At 36.0% G+C, this 21,196-nt stretch overlaps 1 protein-coding gene across 6 annotated transcripts in view; it reads left to right on the top strand.

The window, feature by feature from the left end:
* Nucleotides 1–16,875, top strand: part of MECOM (MDS1 and EVI1 complex locus) — a 502,728-nt gene extending 485,853 nt beyond the window's left edge. For all 6 annotated transcript variants that reach the window (XM_063442620.1, XM_063442618.1, XM_063442619.1 and 3 more), the window contains 8 exons: nt 27–53; nt 7,766–7,932; nt 8,449–8,526; nt 10,068–10,237; nt 10,608–10,752; nt 12,660–12,887; nt 14,079–14,262; nt 15,335–16,875. In XM_063442620.1, the coding sequence (XP_063298690.1) occupies nt 27–53; nt 7,766–7,932; nt 8,449–8,526; nt 10,068–10,237; nt 10,608–10,752; nt 12,660–12,887; nt 14,079–14,262; nt 15,335–15,469 (1,134 nt within the window). In that variant the 3' untranslated portion in view covers nt 15,470–16,875. The remainder of the gene's footprint in view (nt 1–26; nt 54–7,765; nt 7,933–8,448; nt 8,527–10,067; nt 10,238–10,607; nt 10,753–12,659; nt 12,888–14,078; nt 14,263–15,334) is intronic.
* Nucleotides 16,876–21,196: the final 4,321 nt, after the last annotated feature.

The following is a 21,196-nucleotide window of genomic DNA, read 5'->3' as shown; positions in this document are numbered from 1 at the left end:
TAACTTGTCATTTTATTTCTTTACAGTTCCCACTGCCTGATCAGAGAACTTGGGTAAGAAACTGCACATATGTATATTGTACTTGTGAATTACTAAGTGTATGCTATTTTATAGTTGGCGTTGTGTTTTTTTTTTTTTTTACCAGATAGCCAACATACCTGTCTAACTAGACAGCTTGTTAAAACACATAAACTGCTCTAATTTATAAACTCGAACCTGCGTTGCTGCCTCTAAGACCAAAGTGGTTTAACACACATTTTCTGCATGTATTATTTTTGTGTCTGTATAACTCTCCATGCTAAAAAAAATAAAATGTAAAAGTATATAAAGAAAGAAAATATAAAAAGAATATTTGGCTTAACTATATTTGTTCAGATTACTAGTTTATTTTTCTCCAAAGTAAATTTTAAGTAATAATTTAATGTTAAAAAAAAAAAAAGAGTAAACCTTAGTCTAATCGCACAATCACAAAGAACATTAATCTTTGTTATGCAGTAGTTGACCTTTTTTCGTGAACTATACTTTTTCCAAAACATTGCATTCCTAATAATTCTAATCATAAATTATTTTCTGAAAACCATAAAATTAAGTCATGTTAATCAAAATGTAAAAATTGAAGAGATTGCCATCTTGATTTTCCTGATAGTGATTAAATAAATATAGCATAGTTCCTTTTCCCATGGAAGGTTAAAATAATGAAATTGTTTTATGGCTGTCTGAACGGCTTTTTATTTATTATCAATATTTGACTTTTGATTGTATTTAAAGTTGTGTCGGCATCCATTTTTGGAACTAAAATCAGATACATTTTATAGAGTTAAATCATAGTACTGAGATCTGGAAAACATTAAGTTTTTTTTTAATGTATTTGAATGTAGAGTGAATTCAGAGATCATGTGCTCCACTTTTTCTATAGAAAGGTGTGAGAATGTGCTTAGGACTTTGTATCTGCTGGCTGTCTGTGGGGGAGAGACTTGAATAGTTGTGTAACAGAAAGAAAGGGATCACAAATCTCTAGTTATGAACAGAAAATCTCTCTACTGTACTGTATCTCAGGGTTGTCAAACTCTGACCCCCCCCCCCAGATGTTGATGGACTAAAACTCTCAATTCTTTGAATGTCGTAGGTGGGCAGAGAACAATGGGTGGTATCTTCCATAAACATCTGGGGCGAGGGGGCAAAGTTTGACAGGTCTATCTGCATGCCAGTGTTCTAAATCCGATCCCTTTGTGAAAATGAGACCAGGTAATCTCTGATTCAATTTCCTGTTACGTATTCTTGTAATGCCTGTCTGGCAGTTAGTATGCCAAGCCTGTGGAAGGCACAGGTTACAGGGTTACGGTTGATGTTTAAAGGTGTGCTGAATATCTCGTCATCAAGATCAGCAAATTTAAGAACTGAAACAGATTAAGTAATGGAACTGCCCCATGATGCAAATGTTTATTTGATTACCTTTCACTTAATGCATGACTTAAAGGGACACTATAGTCAAGAGAACAACTACATCTTAATGTAGTTGTTCTGGTGAGTATAATCATTATATGCAGGCATTTTCATGCAAACACTGCCTTTAAATTGCCCCTAGGGACTACCTCCATGTGGCCACTCCTCAGATGGCCACTGGAGGTGCTTCCTGACTCAGTGCTGCACAGTAGGCAGCACTGGCGTTCAGCATCTCCACGCTCTGCATGGAGACGCAGAATTTTCCTCATAGAGATTCATTGATACCATGCATCTTTATGAGGAAGTGCTGATTGGCCAAAACAGCATTTGGCCGTGCCCCGTTACCGATTTTAGTCAATCCAATGCTTTCCCCTTGGTTAAGCATTGGATTGACTAAAAATCGGTAATTCTAATGATGTCACCAAGGGTGGCGGGGCCAGTGCCGGCAGACCCACACTGCACTGGAAATAAGGTGAGTTTTTCCATCAGGGAGTGCCAGAAATAAGCCAGGGTTTGGAGTTTCTAGTGTGACTGAATGCAACGTCTTTAAATGGATGGTGTGTAACACTTTATATATTATTTTACTTTGAGTTCATTATTTTCTGTAAAGTATCAGTTTGTTTAATGGTAGAGTATTTTATGTTTGTTCATTGACCATGACGCAATCATACTTGCAAATGATTACATCTTGGTCAATGCGCATCCTTTTGTATATAATCCTAAAAAATTACCCTTAATAGGGTGCAGATTTATTTATTTTAATTTTTTTACAAAATAATTCCAATTTCGCTGATGGGTCTTGTTCAAAACAGATGTAAGAAAGTAAGTTGTAGCCGATAAGTAAATTAATAAACAGAATGGAGTTATGTAGATAGCAGACCAGGTTTAAGACAGTATAAGCATGATGGGCACTTTCTGTTGACATTTGTTTTATAAGTAATGAGCAGTTCTTTTCAAACCATATTCCATTTAGTGCGGGACAACATGATTCAACCATATGTGCTTGTCTGCATGTATCCTCCTATCGAAGCAGAGCAGGTCTGAATAGTAAACCTATTCACATGCTTCCCCTTGCCAGACACGTATCTTAACCGCCGATGTTACTCTTTATTCTCTGGGTTCTGCTCAAGTTGTAAAATTCCATCGGTTGCCCAGACTAGTAAAAACAAAGGCAACAAGCTGATGTTGCTCCCAATCAATCCCAATTTACAGAAACAGAATTATTTTCAGATTCTTTTTAGGTTGGTCGGGGTGGAGATTCCATATCTCCCCGTCCCCCCTCCCCTCCTCCCCACTTCCCCCCTCCCCCCCTCCCCCTCCCGATTTGGCAAAGTGACTGATATTAGAATATATTATCCGCAAAATTTGTAACCTACATTTAAGCTTTATGGTTTTGTTTGAAATCGAAGCAGCAAATTGATTAGAATGTAAAGACCTTTGCAGGAAGTGGTTACGGTTTAGGTCCTGTGGCGTAGTCAGAAATTAACCTTTAACTCCCCGCTCCTTGAGCAGCATAGAACGCTCATATTATCTTGTAAGAGGAGCTGTATCACTGCATTAATTATATTGAAAGACTACATTAACTCAGTGTGTATTACATAGGCGTATGTAAGGTCACTGCTTGCCTGGGACTGCTATTATGAAACATTCTTACATCTAATATTAGTAATTGAAAATAAATTCCTCCTCTGCGAATATGGCTTGCGGCCATGAATAGATATCACTGTAATAGGCTTTGCCTGCCATTTTTACATGTAAATTGGCTATGATTTTAAAATCTCTCTCTACACAAAAATGTCAAGTGATTTAATACCTCTAGATAATGAAACTGACCAGAATATTAAATGGCCATAAATAAAAGATATTTATTATCTTTACGAAGGTCCTTATTATTCCTAACTAGAATATGTGCTATCATAGCCTATGTTCCCTTCTGTCAGTGCTAATCAGCCCGAAGGCCATAGGTTATTTTTCATTCAAGAAATATATTCCCCACGTAGTTAGCCAAATATCAAAATGATTTCTTACCGCGAACAGTCCAACTAGATTAAAAAGCTGTGAAATTGAGATTGCACGTGATAAAAAATTGATTTTTAATATAGAAATAAATAGAATGGGTAAAAAAAAAAATGCTAATTCTCCAGTTGCATGGGTTGATAATGATATTGCTCTGTAGGGATGAAATTACCTGCTATGAGATCAGCGGTAACATTACAAAGCTGTCTGCCCTGTGATCAGTACGTGTCAAGATCCTTCATGTTGACAAATGTGCTGTCCACACGAATCTGCGGAGAATGTTTTAGCAAAGCCATGATTATGAATCAAACCTGTGTAAGCCCGCAGCCCTCACTGCATCCAAAGCCTTTCCTATTTGTTACATGACAAGTAAATGTATCTTGACTTCCCTTAGATATTTTTTTTTTTCTTCTTTGCCCTACGTTTGAAAGACACACAGCAAATTGGGAACGGTATCCTGTACACTGCAATTTGTAACTACCATTACAAAATCTCTGTGCGGGTTGGAAGGGCAACGCTCTGGGTTATAGAGAAGAAAACACTCATCATAAATGGAATTGTTCTTTACAAAAACAGGAGCACAAAGGGTGTTTGGTAAAAAGCATACATTAAAAATAGTCGCCACTTAGTATTCTACAATTATCCCATCAATGATGCCTCAAAATACTCAGTTGTATTTAAAAAAAAATAAAAAAAATTAATGTAAAATTATCTGCGAAACGCGCAGACTAATTTATAACGGATTCCATATTGGCAATTGTTTTTATCATCACATTCAAAGCATCATTTTGTGCCAGTGGATACAAAATAGTTTTCTTGTGGTGTCTCGTGCTTTACACCCAGTTCAGCACATCACTTTCGTTTCTCATTAACACACATTTTGTAAACCAAAATATATAAAAAAAAAAAAAGAGAGAAAAAAAAAAAGGTTCTTTAAAGTACATGAACAAAATGTAGTTTGTTTTGTTTCCCCTTCATTTGAACAACCTCACACAAGACTGTAGTTGTGATGTCCCTCCTCTGTTTGTGGAAAATTGTGTGACCAGGAATAATTTGTAATTTCATTTTGAGTTTGGTGTCGCTGATTTATGCTTGCAGAGTCTGAAAGTCATAGGGGCAAAAAAAACAAACCAGGAAAAAAATATTTCTCCTGTAACAAGTTGCTACATCTCTACCTACTGGCCAGTCTGCCAAACTTTCTATTTGATGAATGCTATCACAAGGCTGTGGCCATTGCATTCTAAATTAAGGGCTAAAACAATATTTTTTTTTTTTTTTTTTTGGTGCCATTATTTTGGCAGATCTAAATCTAATGGCCGTTTTAAAGATCTATTTTAGAAAGTGATTAGGGTGAGAATTAAGCGTCTTGACAAGCCTAATGGTAGTTGCAAGTATACTTCCTGTGATGACATGGAGGTTATGAGTTATCGTTACAAATTAATGGTTAGGTGTTAAAATGACAATGTCAAAACAGTCTTTTCAAAAAAAGTCTAAATATACCATGCTTTATAACTTGACGTAATGGTTAACACAATAACTCTGACCGCACTAAAAGAAAGCCAAATCTTCCGGTAAAATTAAATTTCGTGTGTTTGTGTTAGGAAGCTGGAATTTGTGTACACCCAAAAAAATACCAGGGGCAGTAAATACTAAACTTTAATTATAGATATGTGTTTAGTAAGAAAATTTAAAACCGTAGCTTCATCCTAGCACTCTCTGTATAAATAAGAGAAAGCTATTGGAATGTGTACTACCCGCATATGGAGGCAGACATTTACAGAAACCACTCCTGTATTTATGTTGTGCCACCACCTTGGTTCAGGAGTTACTGTGGGCGGACATCCAACAGGCATATACCATACTTTATTATAGTTAGCAGATTACCGGTACATTGTATCCATTATGCAGAGCATGTTTTGCAGCCAAGGATTCTGGGGGCTGGCATAAAAAACATTGTGTGCAGTGACAGAAAACCAAGTGTGGTTATCTCATCCTTTCCATGTATTCTTCTCGTATGTTGACAAATCATTGTGTAGTTTTTGGCTGGTGTCTACAACTTTTCTTGAGTTCTCCGTGGTTTTAGAAAACCACATTTCTTTGTTTATTTTCGAATATGTGAGTAAATATGTTTTAACCCCTAAGATGCTAGAGGTTTAAGTGACTCTTTTCATCCTGTTGTGTTTTTTTTTTAATTATTTTTTTATTTGTATAACGAATTCAGCGTAACAGTGAAGAAATTTACTGGTAAAACATTTTTTGGCTGAAAGTTCTCCAGGTGACGCAAAGCTACGAGTACTAAAAATGCATTTTTGCTCAATTGCCACATTCATTAGTATTCCTTTCTATATGCTTACCAAACTACAAACTATTACCTCTTATATTTTATTATTTGTATAGAAACAGAAACTCGTTGCTCTATTGCCTAACACGCCTTGGTGAATAGATTTTTTTTTTACTGGAAAACCGAGCATATTTTTACTGCATCCATTTTTTAGCATGGAATTTGTCCTTTATGTAGGATTTTTTTGAACAAAGCAATGCAGAGAGCTTTTTGTCTTGTTAATTATATTTTAAAGGACATCTGTTATTCAACAGACCACCTGTGTGGAAAGAAAATGAACTGGCAACGGATCAGCTGTATGCATGGCAGTAAAATACAAAGTGTATCTTACTGGGGATATAAAGACAGAAAGGGAGGAATTAATAGCTACGTGAGCACATTTAATCAAGTGCCTAGTTGCTGTTTCTAAGTATTTTAATGGTTAGGGTTGGACTGTATCGTAACAGTTTATGGTATATGGAACTAAGTTGTGTGTGTGTGTGTGTGTGTGTGTGTGTGTGTGTATATATGTACAAATATAGAATGTGTGTTAATGCGTGTGCTGTCGACAATTAAAAAAACCAAAAAGCTCAAAGTGTTACTTTTTACAGGAATACTATAGCCTTAGGAACACAAACTAAACGCTGTAGTGGTTACCGCCCCCAACTGTAAGCAATAAAAAGGTAATTTAACTTGCCTTTACTCATAAGTTGTGCTCTTCTTTGCATTGATGAACCACCTTCATGGCTGAGATCATCAAGATTGATCTCAGCCCACCCAGTTCTTCCACATAGGTAAGCATTGGAGGCTAGTGCGCATGAACGGCAAATTGCCGCTCTGGTCCAATCAAATGCTCCCGAGGAGCACAGTTTGAGAATTGGAGAATTTGGTTCTCACAGGGGAAGTGCATTTAGTGGCTGAGGGTGTGAAATGGTCTGGGTAACTTTAGTGATCCTTTAAGGCAGGGGTGCCCAAAAGGTAGATCCCTAGATGTTTTAGAACTACAATGTCCATGATGCTTTGTCATTCTAAAAGCATTCAAAGCATCAGAGTTGTAGTTCTACAACATCTAGGGATCTACCGTTTGGGCACCCCTGTTTTAAGGCATTTCCTTGAACCATTTATGTATTGTTTAGGTTTCCTGTTGCATAAATATGAATAGTCAAAGTTAAAATTGCTTCTTAATATACTGTAATCAAGGGTTATAATTTCATCACCTAGTGACTACAAATTAACTGCCAAAGTGAGATTTTCTTTAATGTGTGAGACCTTTTTTTTTTTTTTCTCCAATGAAAAATGTCCATCAACTGAGAATGTTGAGCAACTCTATTAAAATAGAGAAATATGAGTTTTCACTGGTAAAAGCAAAACATGCTTGCTTTTTTTTTTTTCTTACACATTATTAAAGGGGAACTGTCCATTCCCTTTTTAATGGTATATTCACTGATATTTTTAGTTAAGAAAAAATGTATTTGTGAGGTGTGAAAAATAAACTTTAAATGCAGAAATCCACATCCACAACTGGGTGCCTCCATCTTGGCTCCCCGTCAATCATGGCTATAAACTGCTCTTTGCACGTGGCAGTCAGCATAGAAAAAGCATAAAGAGAAATGGCGAAATGAAACAATGTTTTTATTTCCCCTCCTCATTTGCAACATGTGCCCTGGTTGTGCCAGGTCTGAAGTGGATTGTGATGTAATATACTAAATCTGTAATATGTGTAAAAACAACAATGCATAAAAAAGGCTAACATAAGTTCTAAGTAATAGTCAATGGTTTTTTATTCAGTGGTTTAATTTGCAGAGAAGTGACGGTCCTACTCCAACTGCATAAACCCTCCAGTTAGCGCTATTTGTAGCTAGGGATTGTTACAGATGGATTTATAACTGCTGGCCACCAAGCATAGACTTTTGATGCTTCAAATTCTAAATGCCAGCAACGATAACGATTAAATTAACCAGAGTTTTTACTGCTTATGTCTTTCAGATGTCCGCTATAGAAAATATGGCAGAAAAGCTGGAGAGCTTTAACACTCTGAAACCAGAGGCCAATGAACTGATACAGTCGGTTCCATCAATGTTCAATTTCCGAGCATCTCCAAGTGCCCTTCCAGAAAACCTCCTCAGAAAAGGCAAAGAGCGGTACACCTGCAGGTATGGAATAGGTTTCCCTGACTTTTTTTTTATTATTCTTCGCAAATAATTACCATGAAATCACTAAGCTATCTGAAAATGCATCTATTTTGTAAAAAAAAACACCCACGTTGTAAAAAAAAAAAAAACAGGGTTCTTCACTAAAGTGAGGATTCAAATGGAGTTTCAGATTCAAAGTAAACGTGGCCTAACTGGAGAAATACTTCAAGCCTTAAATTTGAAATTCACTTAGTATTTTCACTTTCGAGAATAACTTGTGCATTTCTCTACTACTAGAAGAAGATTAAGAATGTATCTTAAACAGCATCATCATAGTTATAAAAATAATATATATATATATATAAAGTTTTTTTTACTTTAGTTGATCTGTGAATAAATCTGTACCGAGCATAAAAATGAATTCTACCCATCTGATATATGTTCTTCACCTAGTGGGATAATTGGTAGAATGTTGTAGCAGAAGAACATAACTTAAACTTAATGTTGTCTTTTAATTCATCTTTTCTTTTGGTTTAGGTATTGCGGAAAGATTTTCCCCAGATCTGCCAATCTTACGCGCCATTTGCGGACACACACTGGGGAACAGCCTTATCGGTAGGAATTGCTTGATTTTGAAGTGTATATTTACAGAAATGTTTGATTTTTTTTTTTACTTGCTAATATACCTATTTTAATGACTCCTTAAGATGTTTTATTTTCCATTATTAGTTACATCTTTTTTCATGTTATTAAATTGTTCATCTTATTCTGGTTCCTGACTCCGCATTGAGGAGTCCATCCAAGTATCATTTAGAGAGAATGTATGTTGCAAATAAAGCCTGTATTGATACTGATGTCTTTGCTCCAGTAAATTGGATGGAAAGACACTTAGAACTAGGAGTGCACAGGATTTTGGCTCTTGTTGTGATTCCATCTCAGAACACATGTTATTCATTCCAATCTTTAAAATGCAAACCACCTTTGGCAGTACATGCGTTCACTAATAGCTTACCAAATATGGATGATCCATTTTCATAGTATAATTTTTATCATTAAAGTAGAATGAATATAGGAAATCTGCTGAAAAAAAATTGAACTACGGTATTTATTAATTTACAGAAAACAAATGATTTTATTGTCCACCTATGCATAGGACACTGTCTCTCCTTATACAGGCAGAAGATGAATTCAGTTGAGAAAAAAAAAGTACATTTGGAGGAGTTTCGATCTATTTGTAATTGAAACAGGGACTGCCATAAGATTGCTCTTATCTGTTTATTACCAGATGAGGAACAATAATTTGAATTCTAGATGTAGTCATTTAAAGGAACACTCTGGGCACCATAGAATCTTCATAGATATGAAGTTGTTATGGTGCCAGCAGGCCCCTGGCGCTGGCTCACGTATAGAACAATTTAACCGCAAAGTCCTTATTCTAGTTCCAAATCTCCCTGCCTCTCTGCCCTTCTGTGTTCTCAGAATCAAGAAACCAGAAGGCTCTTGTAGAATTGGGCAGCAGCGCCGCTGGTTGGCTGAAAACAGTCAGCTGACGCTCTCAGCCAATCAGTGATTCTCCATTCATAAAACTGGCTTGAAAAGAAACGTATCTTTTTCAAGCCAGTTTTATGAATGGGCCGCTCTCAGCCTCTTGACACCATAACAAGTTCATTTAAGTGAAGTTGTTATGGTACCTAAACTGTTCCTTTTAAGATGTTAACACCAATAAATGAGTCAAAAACAGGTTTGACATAATGGATCAGTATTTTTTATTTCATTCATTGTCAACTTTACCAATGTACAGAGGTGCTTGCATCTATAAAATGCATAAAAGGCAAGTAATTAAAACTAATTTCTGAACTTGTCTCCATGTTCACATTTTTTCGTCCTAATAATAAAATACTTGGAAAAAAAGAGAAATCTCTTCTTAGTAAAACACTATATATTTATTTCAGAACACAACTTTACTAACACTATAATACCAAAGCTTGCTCATGGGATTTTATGACTGGTTTAGTTCTTATAAATCCCTCTTGGGTCATGTATTGAATGAGCTATTTAGTTTCAAAGCCTACCAACTGAGTTGCATGGGAACCGTACTTCTTACTCAGCTGGTTTCAATATATAATAACTCATTCATTCTTGTTCATTGGTTTTAGATGCAAATATTGTGACCGATCTTTCAGCATCTCCTCAAATCTGCAGAGACACGTCCGAAACATTCACAACAAAGAAAAACCATTCAAATGTCACTTGTGTGACCGGTGTTTTGGTCAACAAACCAACTTGGACAGGCATTTAAAAAAACATGAGAATGGCAACATATCGGGTAAGATGTTAGAGTAAAATTCTTATCAGTCTGAATGTCATTAGAGAAGATTAATGTTGTGCGACCCTGTATGGTATTGTAAATTAATTTTGAATAGTTTTGTTACGACTCGTACTGGTTTTTCTGTTCTAAAATCAAGCCTGCTAGTAGAATACTAACTGTCTAGTGATTGGCAGCGGCATTTCATTTCCATAAATACTGTGGGTTTCTTTTTTTTTTTTTTTTTAAATAGGACATACGAATGTGATCTGTCCACAATGCTGACAGTGTGCACCCTTTTCTGTAAATTGAAAATCAAAAGTAGTTTTATATGTGTTTGTATAAAAATGCTTGCCCACTGTCTCTTACTAAACTGTTCTTTATTTCCTAGGTACTGCAGCATCTTCTCCTCACTCAGAGATAGAAGGCACGGGTGCGATCTTAGATGACAAAGAGGATTCCTATTTCACTGAAATAAGAAATTTCATCGGGAACAGCAGCCATAGCAAGCAATCGCCATTGAATTCGGAAGACAGGTAGAGAATCAATGACACTTCATCTGTCAGAAACCTCCAATGGTCAACAATAGTTTGCATTAAACCTACACCTTGTGTAATTTAATATTTCTAACAAATGAGGAAGATGTGTATCAGACGGAATACGGCAATATTTTAAAAGTAACAATCAATATTTTAAAAGTAACATAATCAATGTGAAAATAAGGGGATGATTATACTACTAAAAATGTTTTTTAATGTGAATTCCCAAAAAATCACACTTCAGTGAATAAAGTATGTAGTATGTTAAGCTATACAGTAAGTAAAAGAACAAACTTAGATTTATAGAATGCCTAAAAAAACATACCAATTACCGCTAGAGTAAAACATCGATAGAAAGCTAATCACGAAAGCTTGATTGGACCATACTAGTTAAACTTTTATTGTCCCTGGGTTTTTTTTATATATTTTTTTTATTTTAGGTTTGTTTTATGTTTTGATTGGTGTCTTATTTTTAACATCTGGCCACAACATGTCTCTAAACAGGAAGTTAATAAGAAGTGTGGGTCATGAGGTCATTCTGTATTTCCTTTCTAGAATTCTGCATTCTGACTACACTTGATGGATATTTTATCCTTGGCAAATTACTGAACTTGGAGGCATAATTAGCAAATCTGTTTACTTAATCACAAAGCTTTCCTTTCTTTGGGTCCAATCCACACAGCGATCATTCCTGAGAAATGTGATGTAGAGTAACAAGCTTCATTATTCTGCTAGAGCCACCTAGTTATACAGTATTTTCATTTTGCTCTGGTGGTCCTTGATGTTCTGTCATTTCCCTCTGATAAAAGATGGAGGGAGTCACTATGTGATTCGACAGTGCCAGCAATTATCCTGTTTTGCTTTCTATCCAGGCTGGGTGAATTTGTTGCTTGTTCAGCTTTTCGGTTTTAAATAAATAATTTCCTGACTTTTTTTTTTTTTACATTGCTCCTTTTTTTATTTAATAGTGTTGACATTCCATGTTTCCTGGGTTTGCAGGGAATGGATAAAAGATATATGGTATAAAAATAGTCCCAAAATAGGTTCCTCTTACTCATCCAAGGAAGCCCATTGTCTGGGAAGTGCGATACCTAACTCTGAGAATTACTGAATCATTCCTAATGTGGTTACAGATAATTTAGCAAATAGATGATTTCCTGAAAAGAAAATAAGCCCATTGAAAAGCACCCTCCTTGGGTCTTGGTAGATACACAAATTCTGGGATTAGAGAAATCAACTTAAAAGTAACCAAAATATTTAGTTTAGCTTTTCAGAAACAACGTGTTTATATGTTCCTTATTGCGTGTCTTGTTTGTACACCGGTCACATGTTTGTACACCGGTAATAATACTTAGATATGCATGCTATATATCTCTGTTTGACGAATCCATACTTGAATATACCAGAGACTGTTTTCATACTTAAATTGGCACTCTGGGCTGAAATTAACCTATTCTTTTCTTTGCAGTTGCTTTTAACCCCTTAAGGACACATGACATGTGTGACATGTCATGATTCCCTTTTATTCCAGAAGTTTGGTCCTTAAGGGGTTAATTAAAATACGCAAAACCAATCAATGATAACCAATAAAAATAAATACATTTTAGTTCCTTGGCTGTGAAAACAAGTAGCAGGAAGTAGCTTCGGACCCTCTCATTGTAGTCTATAGCAAACGGTTTATCCCAGCACTGCAAAGCTTGAAACACAGATTTCTACCGATACAAAATTGTAAATTCAAAAAAACTACAGCTAATTATTTAGGCCAAAAGCAATACAAATCATAAAGGTGTTGCTGGTGTCTAGAATGGCCATTGAAAATGAAGTTAATCTAAAATATTTTGTATCTAGTTTCTGGTTACATTTGCAGCTGTTCATTTTATTTATTTCTTTATTTACCATCATAGAATGAATGGGAACCATGATAAAATCATGCTCACCGGTCAGAGTTCTGACATACTGGACGATGACGAGATAGAGGACGAGGCGATTCTTGACGAAGATGATGAAGAGAGTGATATTACAGGAAAAGCACTGACAGAGCCCAACACAAGTAGCATACTTGAAAAATGCAGTGTCGATGAATATGATGAACCGAGTAAAGTTGAAATAAACTGCAAAGTATCTCCAAGCAGGTTGGTGCCACTTTCATGTTATTTTCCGACATCCTCAATTTAGAACAGGTCAATCAACATTTTACCACTACCGAGGATTCGATTTTTCTTAGTAGTCATGTATATGCTGTACCATATTTGGATGTTTTCAAATAGTACCAGCAAATTCCTTCAAAGCCAGATGCCTCAAGTAATGAGTACGACCAGCTAGTCCTAAATTAAAATCTGGAGTTGGTAACCATTTATTTTAGTTTTCTAACTTTTGTCTGGTGTTGTGTTATAGTTATTGGAGCAATCACTATTCAGATTTCACAAACCGTTTCGCTACCAGTCATGCTCCTAAAGACAAAAGATAGTATCATCAGTGGATAATATTCAGTGTGCTTGGCCCTCTTTTTTTCACACATTATTATCTACCTGTGGCATCTGACTTCTGTTTTCCTAATAATATGTGCCCCCCCCCCACCCCCTCTGCATTTATTGTCTAACCTAGCCTAAAATGTGATTTGATCAACAATCTCACAATGTCAAACTATTGCTGTCGGGTTTAGGGTTACAGACCGCCAAGTACAACGTTGATGATAATACGTAGTTTGTGCATGTCATAAAATCCGGAGGAGTGTTTGTGATGCTCGTTCTTGCAAGCACTTATAAATATTTTGCGTTCTTGGTTATTTGTTAGGAAAAAAATATCCTAAAGTTCTTTTTAAGAACTTTGAGGTGTTGAAATGTCCTAGTTTCTCAGCCATGTTAACGTGTCAATAACACCCTTTCAGTAGGATTGCTGCAGCTTGTGTTTGCAGAAATCGTGAAAAGGGCTCTGTACGTTTTGTCAATGTTAAAAGTGATGTAGAAAAGCACTGGAATAGTATAGCAGATGTTAATATGTCGATAAATATCAGGAGACCGGTCTAAATTGTTATGTATTGAAGAGTACCAACTTGATATCAGTGTGATCGTCTGTCCTCTTTAGTAGCAATAAATATTTTGCCATGAGATTATTTTTATGGTTGTATAAAAATATATTTTTAATTACCTCTAGAAATGAGAGGCTTCTCTCCAAATTACTATTTTATTAAAAATATAAAATTATTTATACGCGGTTTCATTTTTCAGAACATTTAGTTGTTGTTTAATATCAAACTGTATTATTCGTTCATCACTTTGAGTCCTAATGTAAGCGTTACTCATGTTCACTTTTTTTTGTCCTAGGTTTGATGACGAAGATTTCAAGTCTGGCCTGTCTGCTTTGGACCACATAAGGCACTTCACAGATAGCCTAAAAATTAGGAAAATGGAGGAAACTCCATACAATGACTCTGACTTATCACCTTTCACAGCTTCTCACCTGCCTGAGGATTTAAAACAACCATTGTATAGAAAATCCAAATCCCAGGTAATTACTGCATTTATATATCAATCTAGCTAACACACACATTAGCTCTGTGATTAAACTCCCATATTTACTGGGTAGTAAGTAGACTACCATATACATCCTAAATGCATCCAAAAAGTCAAAATATATTTTTACTAATACATGTCTACATAGGTCAATGTCCTTTTAATTATGTAACTATTTAAAAAAAAAAAATCTAATTTTAATCTAATTTCTTTTCTTTTTGTGGGTATCATGACTACCTTTTTTTATAAATCCTCTTTTAAAAGTGCAATATCTGTTTTCTATATTGAGTCCCATTAACTTGCTTTTCTGGAGTAATTAAATGACGCCTCACTGTATTAAGGAGTTATTAAGGGGTAGAATATTTGGGCTGCATTCCTCAAGAGTTGGTGACACGTGGTTTTCAGGGTAACACAAAGGACAAAATTTTGTGGCATGTAACGGTAATGAAGTATATTTCATGACATTGGAAATACTCCTAATTTCAGGTTGTATGGAAACCGTTTAGGAGGAAGTTTGATCCTTCCTTAAAAATCCTTAAACATGCGGTGTGATATCACTATCGGGGAGTTTCTGCAAATATGCATAGACCCCAGATGGTGACAGACCGGATTTAAGAGCAGGGCAGTCATACAGTAATATTATACTTGGCAGTATTGTGGATGCGTTCACGTGGACGTGTAATTTTGCCGGAAGCTTACTGAACTTCATTCCAGAGTAACAGTCCACATTAACAAATGCCACTTATACTAATTTTAAACAGGCAGAAAATGAACATGTGCTAAAGTATAAAACAGGAATCCAAGAAAAATCATGTTATCTGAGATGCCATAGGCACAAGGCAACGCCTTTTCTTATGATTCGTTGTGAGTGATGGGGAAATGGCAAATACTGCAGTCCTACATAATACAAAGTATATTCCTTTAATTGTCCTATATTTTGCCTCTGTTTGACGTTTAGTAAAATCCTATGATATAGAAAAACGTAGAAGTCACAATGCTTTTATATACGTTTATCATTATGCTTAGATTATTTTAACTGTGTGCTATTTGTTTCCCTTTTCTAATAGGCATATGCAATGATGCTCTCTTTATCTGATCAGGAATCGCTCCACACTGCATCCCATAATTCCTCCAGCATGTGGCACAACATGGCAAGAGCTGCGTCTGAATCCACTGCTCTGCATTCTATCAGCCACGTATGACAGTGTGAGCCACAACTGTATCAGGACCTAGTCCAATAACTAGCATGGCTCTTTCATGTGTGACTATTTAAAGAGGCCGCAGAGCAGGATGCCTTATTACCTGCAGGGTCAATTCTGGTGACCTTAAATGGAATAATTTTAAAGAAAATAAACTATTTATTCTCATTGTTTTCATTTTGCACAGCAAAAGGCAGCTGCTGATTTTCAGAGCGACATTAAGCAAAAAAATGATAAATAAAATGTAAAACATAAAAAATATTAATAATGAAAAGAGGAACTTTTGGACTTTTGGATGGAAAGGGGTCTTCCAGCTGATATTGTGTTGACTTGACACACATACAGTACAAGCACTCAAATAAAAAAATGAAATCCTTTTTTTTTTTTTATTTTTTTTTTTATTTTACCCAGTGATTTATCACATGTTTGAAAAATGTTGCTTCGATGTAGACAATTTGTATAACACAGCTTCATGTGTTTAAACCATTTTAAGACAGATGTAGTTATTTACAAATGTACATTCTCACTTAATGTAGAAAAATAACAGGGAATAAATTGTTCTTTCCTTAGCTATGTCTTAATTGCTTTGTGGGGAAAAAAAAGAAGGAAATTATGTGTATATTGTGAATCTTGCAATGTTCAGTACTTAAAGAGACGTTAAGTCATTAAAGGGTCATTTTCCATTTCTGATGCCACTAGTATGTCTTACAGTTCAATGTTTGCCAAATCAGTGTATTGACATTTTAATTTTAGACAATCACGTCCGTGTTTTGACTTTTCATTTTGTTTGTTCATGTCATTTGTATTTATTACTTTATATGTTGTTGATTTGTAATCGCACTGTTCACTTCTTCACTTGGTTGTCCCACATAAACTTCCAAGCATATTGGAAACTGATCTGTGTATGTGGGTGCTCTTATTGTTTTTGTTTTGTTTTTTTGGGGGAGGGTAGGGTTTTTCTAACATATCTTTTCCTTAAAAAATAAAATATAGGCGCAATTTAGGTTTTGTTTCCCTTTTTTGTTTTGTATTACAATGAAATGTTCTGTACAAATTGTTATATTTTCTTTTATGATCGCATGTTTCTTCTGATTAAACTGTACCCAATATTTTTTGCTGGTTGTCTGCAAGCTTTTGTGATGTTTTGTTCATGTTAATCATATTTGTAAAATGAAATGTTCCAACCCTGTTTAAAAAAGTGTATTCAGATATTTTTTAAACTTCATTTGGGTGACCATTTTTTTGTGTGTTTGTTTTTTTCTCGTTTTGTTTTGTAATATAATTTTCAAATGACTGCCAACTTGAGGTACTTTTTCTTTCATTACTTTATATAATTGTAATTGTTACACATTAAAGTACATTATTTTGGGCGGAACAAGACCATGGAAATAAAGATCTACAATGTTGGAGGTCAGTGTTAGTTTGCATTTGTGATTAAACCTCATTTTAGTGACACAAGCTTAGATTACTAACTGTGTAGCAGTAAAGTTGATCAACCTTTTTACACTGTGAAAGGTTCTACAGAAATGCCATATGTTTGTGGTGTGCATTTTATTTAACAGGGACAGCATGAGAATAGTTGACGTGCGAGAGGGAGGTGTGCATTATGTATTTTGTAGTAGGTGCTTAATGTTGTAATCATAGGCAGGTAGGTTGTCATGAAGTAGATCCGACCTGACGGATTGTGAAAAGTTTTACATTATTATTATTGAAACAGAATTGGCATATGAATGATTAGACACAAACACACGATCGCGTATGTATCAGCTTGTGATGGCTTACAACAAGCATGTCAAACTTGCGGCCCACCTGCCCTGGGCTGTGGCCAGCCGTAAGACCGGAAATATCTTTCCGGTCTTCCCTCCCACTGGCGTTCACGTGTTACCGCAAGAACGCAGAGTGGTTGTCTGGCACGTAAGTCACTCCCCCTTCCCTCCTTCTCGCAGTGCCAGATGAGTCTGGTCTGCTTGAGCAGAGTAGAGCAGGGCTGGAACTGGAGGACGGCCAGCTCAACTTAAGGTAGGAGAAGAGGGACTTGGGAGAGCGAGAGGGCAGTGTATTAAATTAGGGCGAAGGTGGGAACAGTGTATTAGAGTGGTGAGAGGGGGCAGTGGCTAAATTGGGGGTGAGAGGGCAGTGTATTAAATTAGAATGAAGGGGCATAGTGTATTAGATTATGGGTCAGTGTATAAGATTGGGTGGAGGAGGCCATGTATAAGAGTGGAGGGGGTCAGTGTATTGGATTTGTGGGCAGTGTTTTATAATAGGGGGAGGGAGCTATGTAGATTGGGTCTGCATGGAGGCGCTAAACGCTCCCCATGGTGATGACTGTTTGTGCAGTTTTTTTGCCACACAAGCACGATAGCCTCTCAATGCTTTCCTGTGGGAAAGCATTGGATTGGCTGAGATCATAAAGTTTGATGATCTCAGCCAAAGTGAAGAACACACTCATAGTACTTAAAAATCAACAAGATTGCGTCATGTGTTTTTTTACAGCTGTGCAACAGCATACATTCACCATTTAATTCTCATTACTAAACTTTTCTTAATATGTCAAAGTAGTTGGACTGAAACATAATCCATCTCCTTAAGATAAATTCACTCTTTTGTTTACTTTGAAGCACTACGAGCGTGAGGGCTTTCAGTGTTGATTAAACAATATATCTATTTTTTTCATACTGTACTTTTCTAAAAAACAAAACAAATCCTAAGTTTCTATGAAAACTGAAGGTTTTTTTTTTTCTTTTGCGACCTTGTTTATTTGGCCCATGTTAGCCGTTGAGTTTGACATGCTTGGCTTACAGTAATTTGATTGTGCACCTTTGCGTCAAACGCAGGGGGCCTTGATGATAAACTGAATGCTACCTGCAGCATAGTCCATTGGCGTAGCCCTAATTGTTCGATGTGAAATAATATCATTGCTTTTAAAGACCTCCATCTATTTACATACAGTGCTATAAAATACCTAGATTAGTATGCAGTGTCGATTAAATTAAATTGAAAGTGTGTGTGTATATATATATATATATATCTCCATATTAAGACAAAAATCATAGTGGGTTTTTATTATACTTGGGACATTTAGTAGGTCACTGATTGGAAGAAATTATTTCATTTAAAATTCACACGCAGAATAGGAAGAGACCGGCTTGGGCAATCGTGGTGGGTTCAGCAAAAGTAGGAAATACTGTCCCACACGTAGGCATACTGTTAAACGAAGTGGCGATGGGTATTACAAATCCCTTCTACGCATTAAAGGGATGTTTACTCTGGCAATGTACTTTTATATACAGTGTTTTCAAGCCAAAGCCTGAGAGCAAGCAGGTCTATCACCCACTAGTTTCAGCTGTTGCCTAAAGTCATTTCTTAATGTTCTTTATATTCTTTATACAGTAAGCTGTTTCTTAAACGGCGTAATTTTGGATTTTGATCAAATGTAATTGAGTTGATAAGATTTTACCTAAATTAAAAGTGGCAGTGTCTTAATGGCATGTATTCAAAAAAATGAAAGGTTACCGGTGGAATGCTGAAAGGGTCGATCGTGAGGTCTGGTCTATTTAATAGTTCAGATAACATGAAAAAAATGTAACCGGGTCAACACCCCAGGGGTGTGATTAGAGGTCATAAGTTAGTGATTTATGAAATCTAGAGAAATAGACATAAATGTAATGAGGCAGCGGGTGTTATTTACTGAACTTTGGATTGTCAACAAAGTTTAGGAAATAATTTGTTTTGAAATGTTGAATCAAACTAGCGCATTCATACTTTGCAATCTTCATGGACAACCAATATTTAAACTATATCCAAATGAGACTGACATTAAAAAATGATCAAATACATATTAACCTTCTCGGAGTTCCCCAAGATTTGGCTAGTTGTGGCAGAGAAGAGTAAAGTCAGTTGGCTGCATACAGAAGGCTTACCTTGTACAAATAATTCAAAGGTGATGAGAACCCTCAGATAGTGCTCAAATCTTTCATACGGTGTGTGCAGTGAGAGGGACAGTTTGCACACATTCCTATATTGAATTGTTTCATTCAATTGCATCCGTACTTATTTTCTCTAGGTTAGCTGAACTATCATTATTGTTTTGCACAAAATGAATAGCTAACTAAAGGTTTGCTATTAGTTTTGTTATAAAAAAAAAAAAACCTAACTAGTATGCTTGTTTTTTTTAATTTGTGTGAGGGAACAAGAAAGTGCCGTTTCCAAAGAGGTAACCGAGATGAATGGAGAATGCCCTCTCTCCCAGTCCCAGTAATAGCTACAAGGGTTGAAGATAGCCAGCCCTCAGTCTTAAGTAGTGTGACTACTCACAGGAGAAACGAACTCCAAACACTAAAGACATAGTGAATGAAGGGATTGTGGAAGACCAATCCTAATTCAGGGATAGGCAACCTTCGGCCCTCCAGATGTTGTGGACTGTATCTCACCTGATGCTTTAACAGCATAATGGCTGTAAGAGAATTATGGGAGATGTTGTCCATAACATCTGAAGTGCCGAACGTTGCTTACCCCTGTCCTAGTTCTTGCTCTGTAAAGGTCCTCCTTAATATAGCTTTACTAAATATATACAGGTTTATTCACTGAAAAACTTGATGTTGTCTAGATGGGAATTTTGACCACAATTCTCCTATTTACTAAAGAGGAATACTGTTGGAATTTGGTTGGTCTGAGCGAATTGGTAACAATCGAACAAATGCATTCAGTGTCCGGATTAAAATCAGAGATTTTTGCATACAGAGTATAGGATTTGGAATATTCTCAAAGCACCAATTTTACAAAGATTTGGGGACGAAAGCGTCTGCCAGAATACACGTTCGCAAATTATCATTCACTTGGTTTTTGCAACTGCTTGATAATTTCAACCACTATTTGCCCGCTAACATTCAAATATTTCCCACACACTCAAGTGTGATAGAATCCACGAAAACTAAAAAAAAACTGGTCCAATGCATTAAAATGGAGGACAGACAAGCAAAAAACCTATAATGTAATCATCATATTTATATAGCTGTGTAGCAAAAAAAAAAAAAAAAGTTGATTCTCTGATGTGCAGGGATATTTATATTCTCTAATATCTGTCCTGCGCTACCATAGATTTTTGGGGTTGGCTGACTAATAGAGTCCACTTCCGTCCAATCCCAATGTTCCGTTTACTCAAGTACAATTAATTTTTATTTGATATTCAAGCTGGGAAGCATCTGAATAAAAAGATATCTGTATCCAGAGTTCATGCGATGATGTTGTTGGGTGGAAGGCTCAGGGTAAAACGATAAAAACAGCTTGAAATGAATTCAAGAATGATTCGGATGTGCATAAGTATTTCCTGAAATACAAGTAGGTTAAATGTGTACACGATGACACTGAACCTGAGTTTATAGGCTAATATTTCTTTATCTGCTGTCATGATCTATATTTTACACTTTCCTGTGTTTCCCATATACACTTTTAAATGTAATGAATAGGCTTCAGTTATACTTGTTTATTTAACTCGGTTTTACTTGATAAATTGGGCAATTACCTCATCTGTCACCTGCCTGTCCAATCTCTTACTTTATCCAAACACGTCCATAAAGATATTTAATCAGAATTTAGCAAGTAAAGGGACATTTTTCCTCCCGTTGCCTCATTATTAATATTCAAATAGTTGAGAGATTATTTTGCCTTCCAGAACTCCATTCTCTCCTTTAGTATCTCTGCAGAGGAACTGTAAATGTAACACCACTC

The sequence above is a fragment of the Pelobates fuscus genome, chromosome 2 (genome assembly GCF_036172605.1).
Source record: "Pelobates fuscus isolate aPelFus1 chromosome 2, aPelFus1.pri, whole genome shotgun sequence".
NCBI classification, from domain to species: domain Eukaryota; kingdom Metazoa; phylum Chordata; class Amphibia; order Anura; family Pelobatidae; genus Pelobates; species Pelobates fuscus.
The sequence above is the reverse complement of the archived record's forward strand: the minus strand, read 5'-3'. Positions and strand labels throughout refer to the sequence as shown.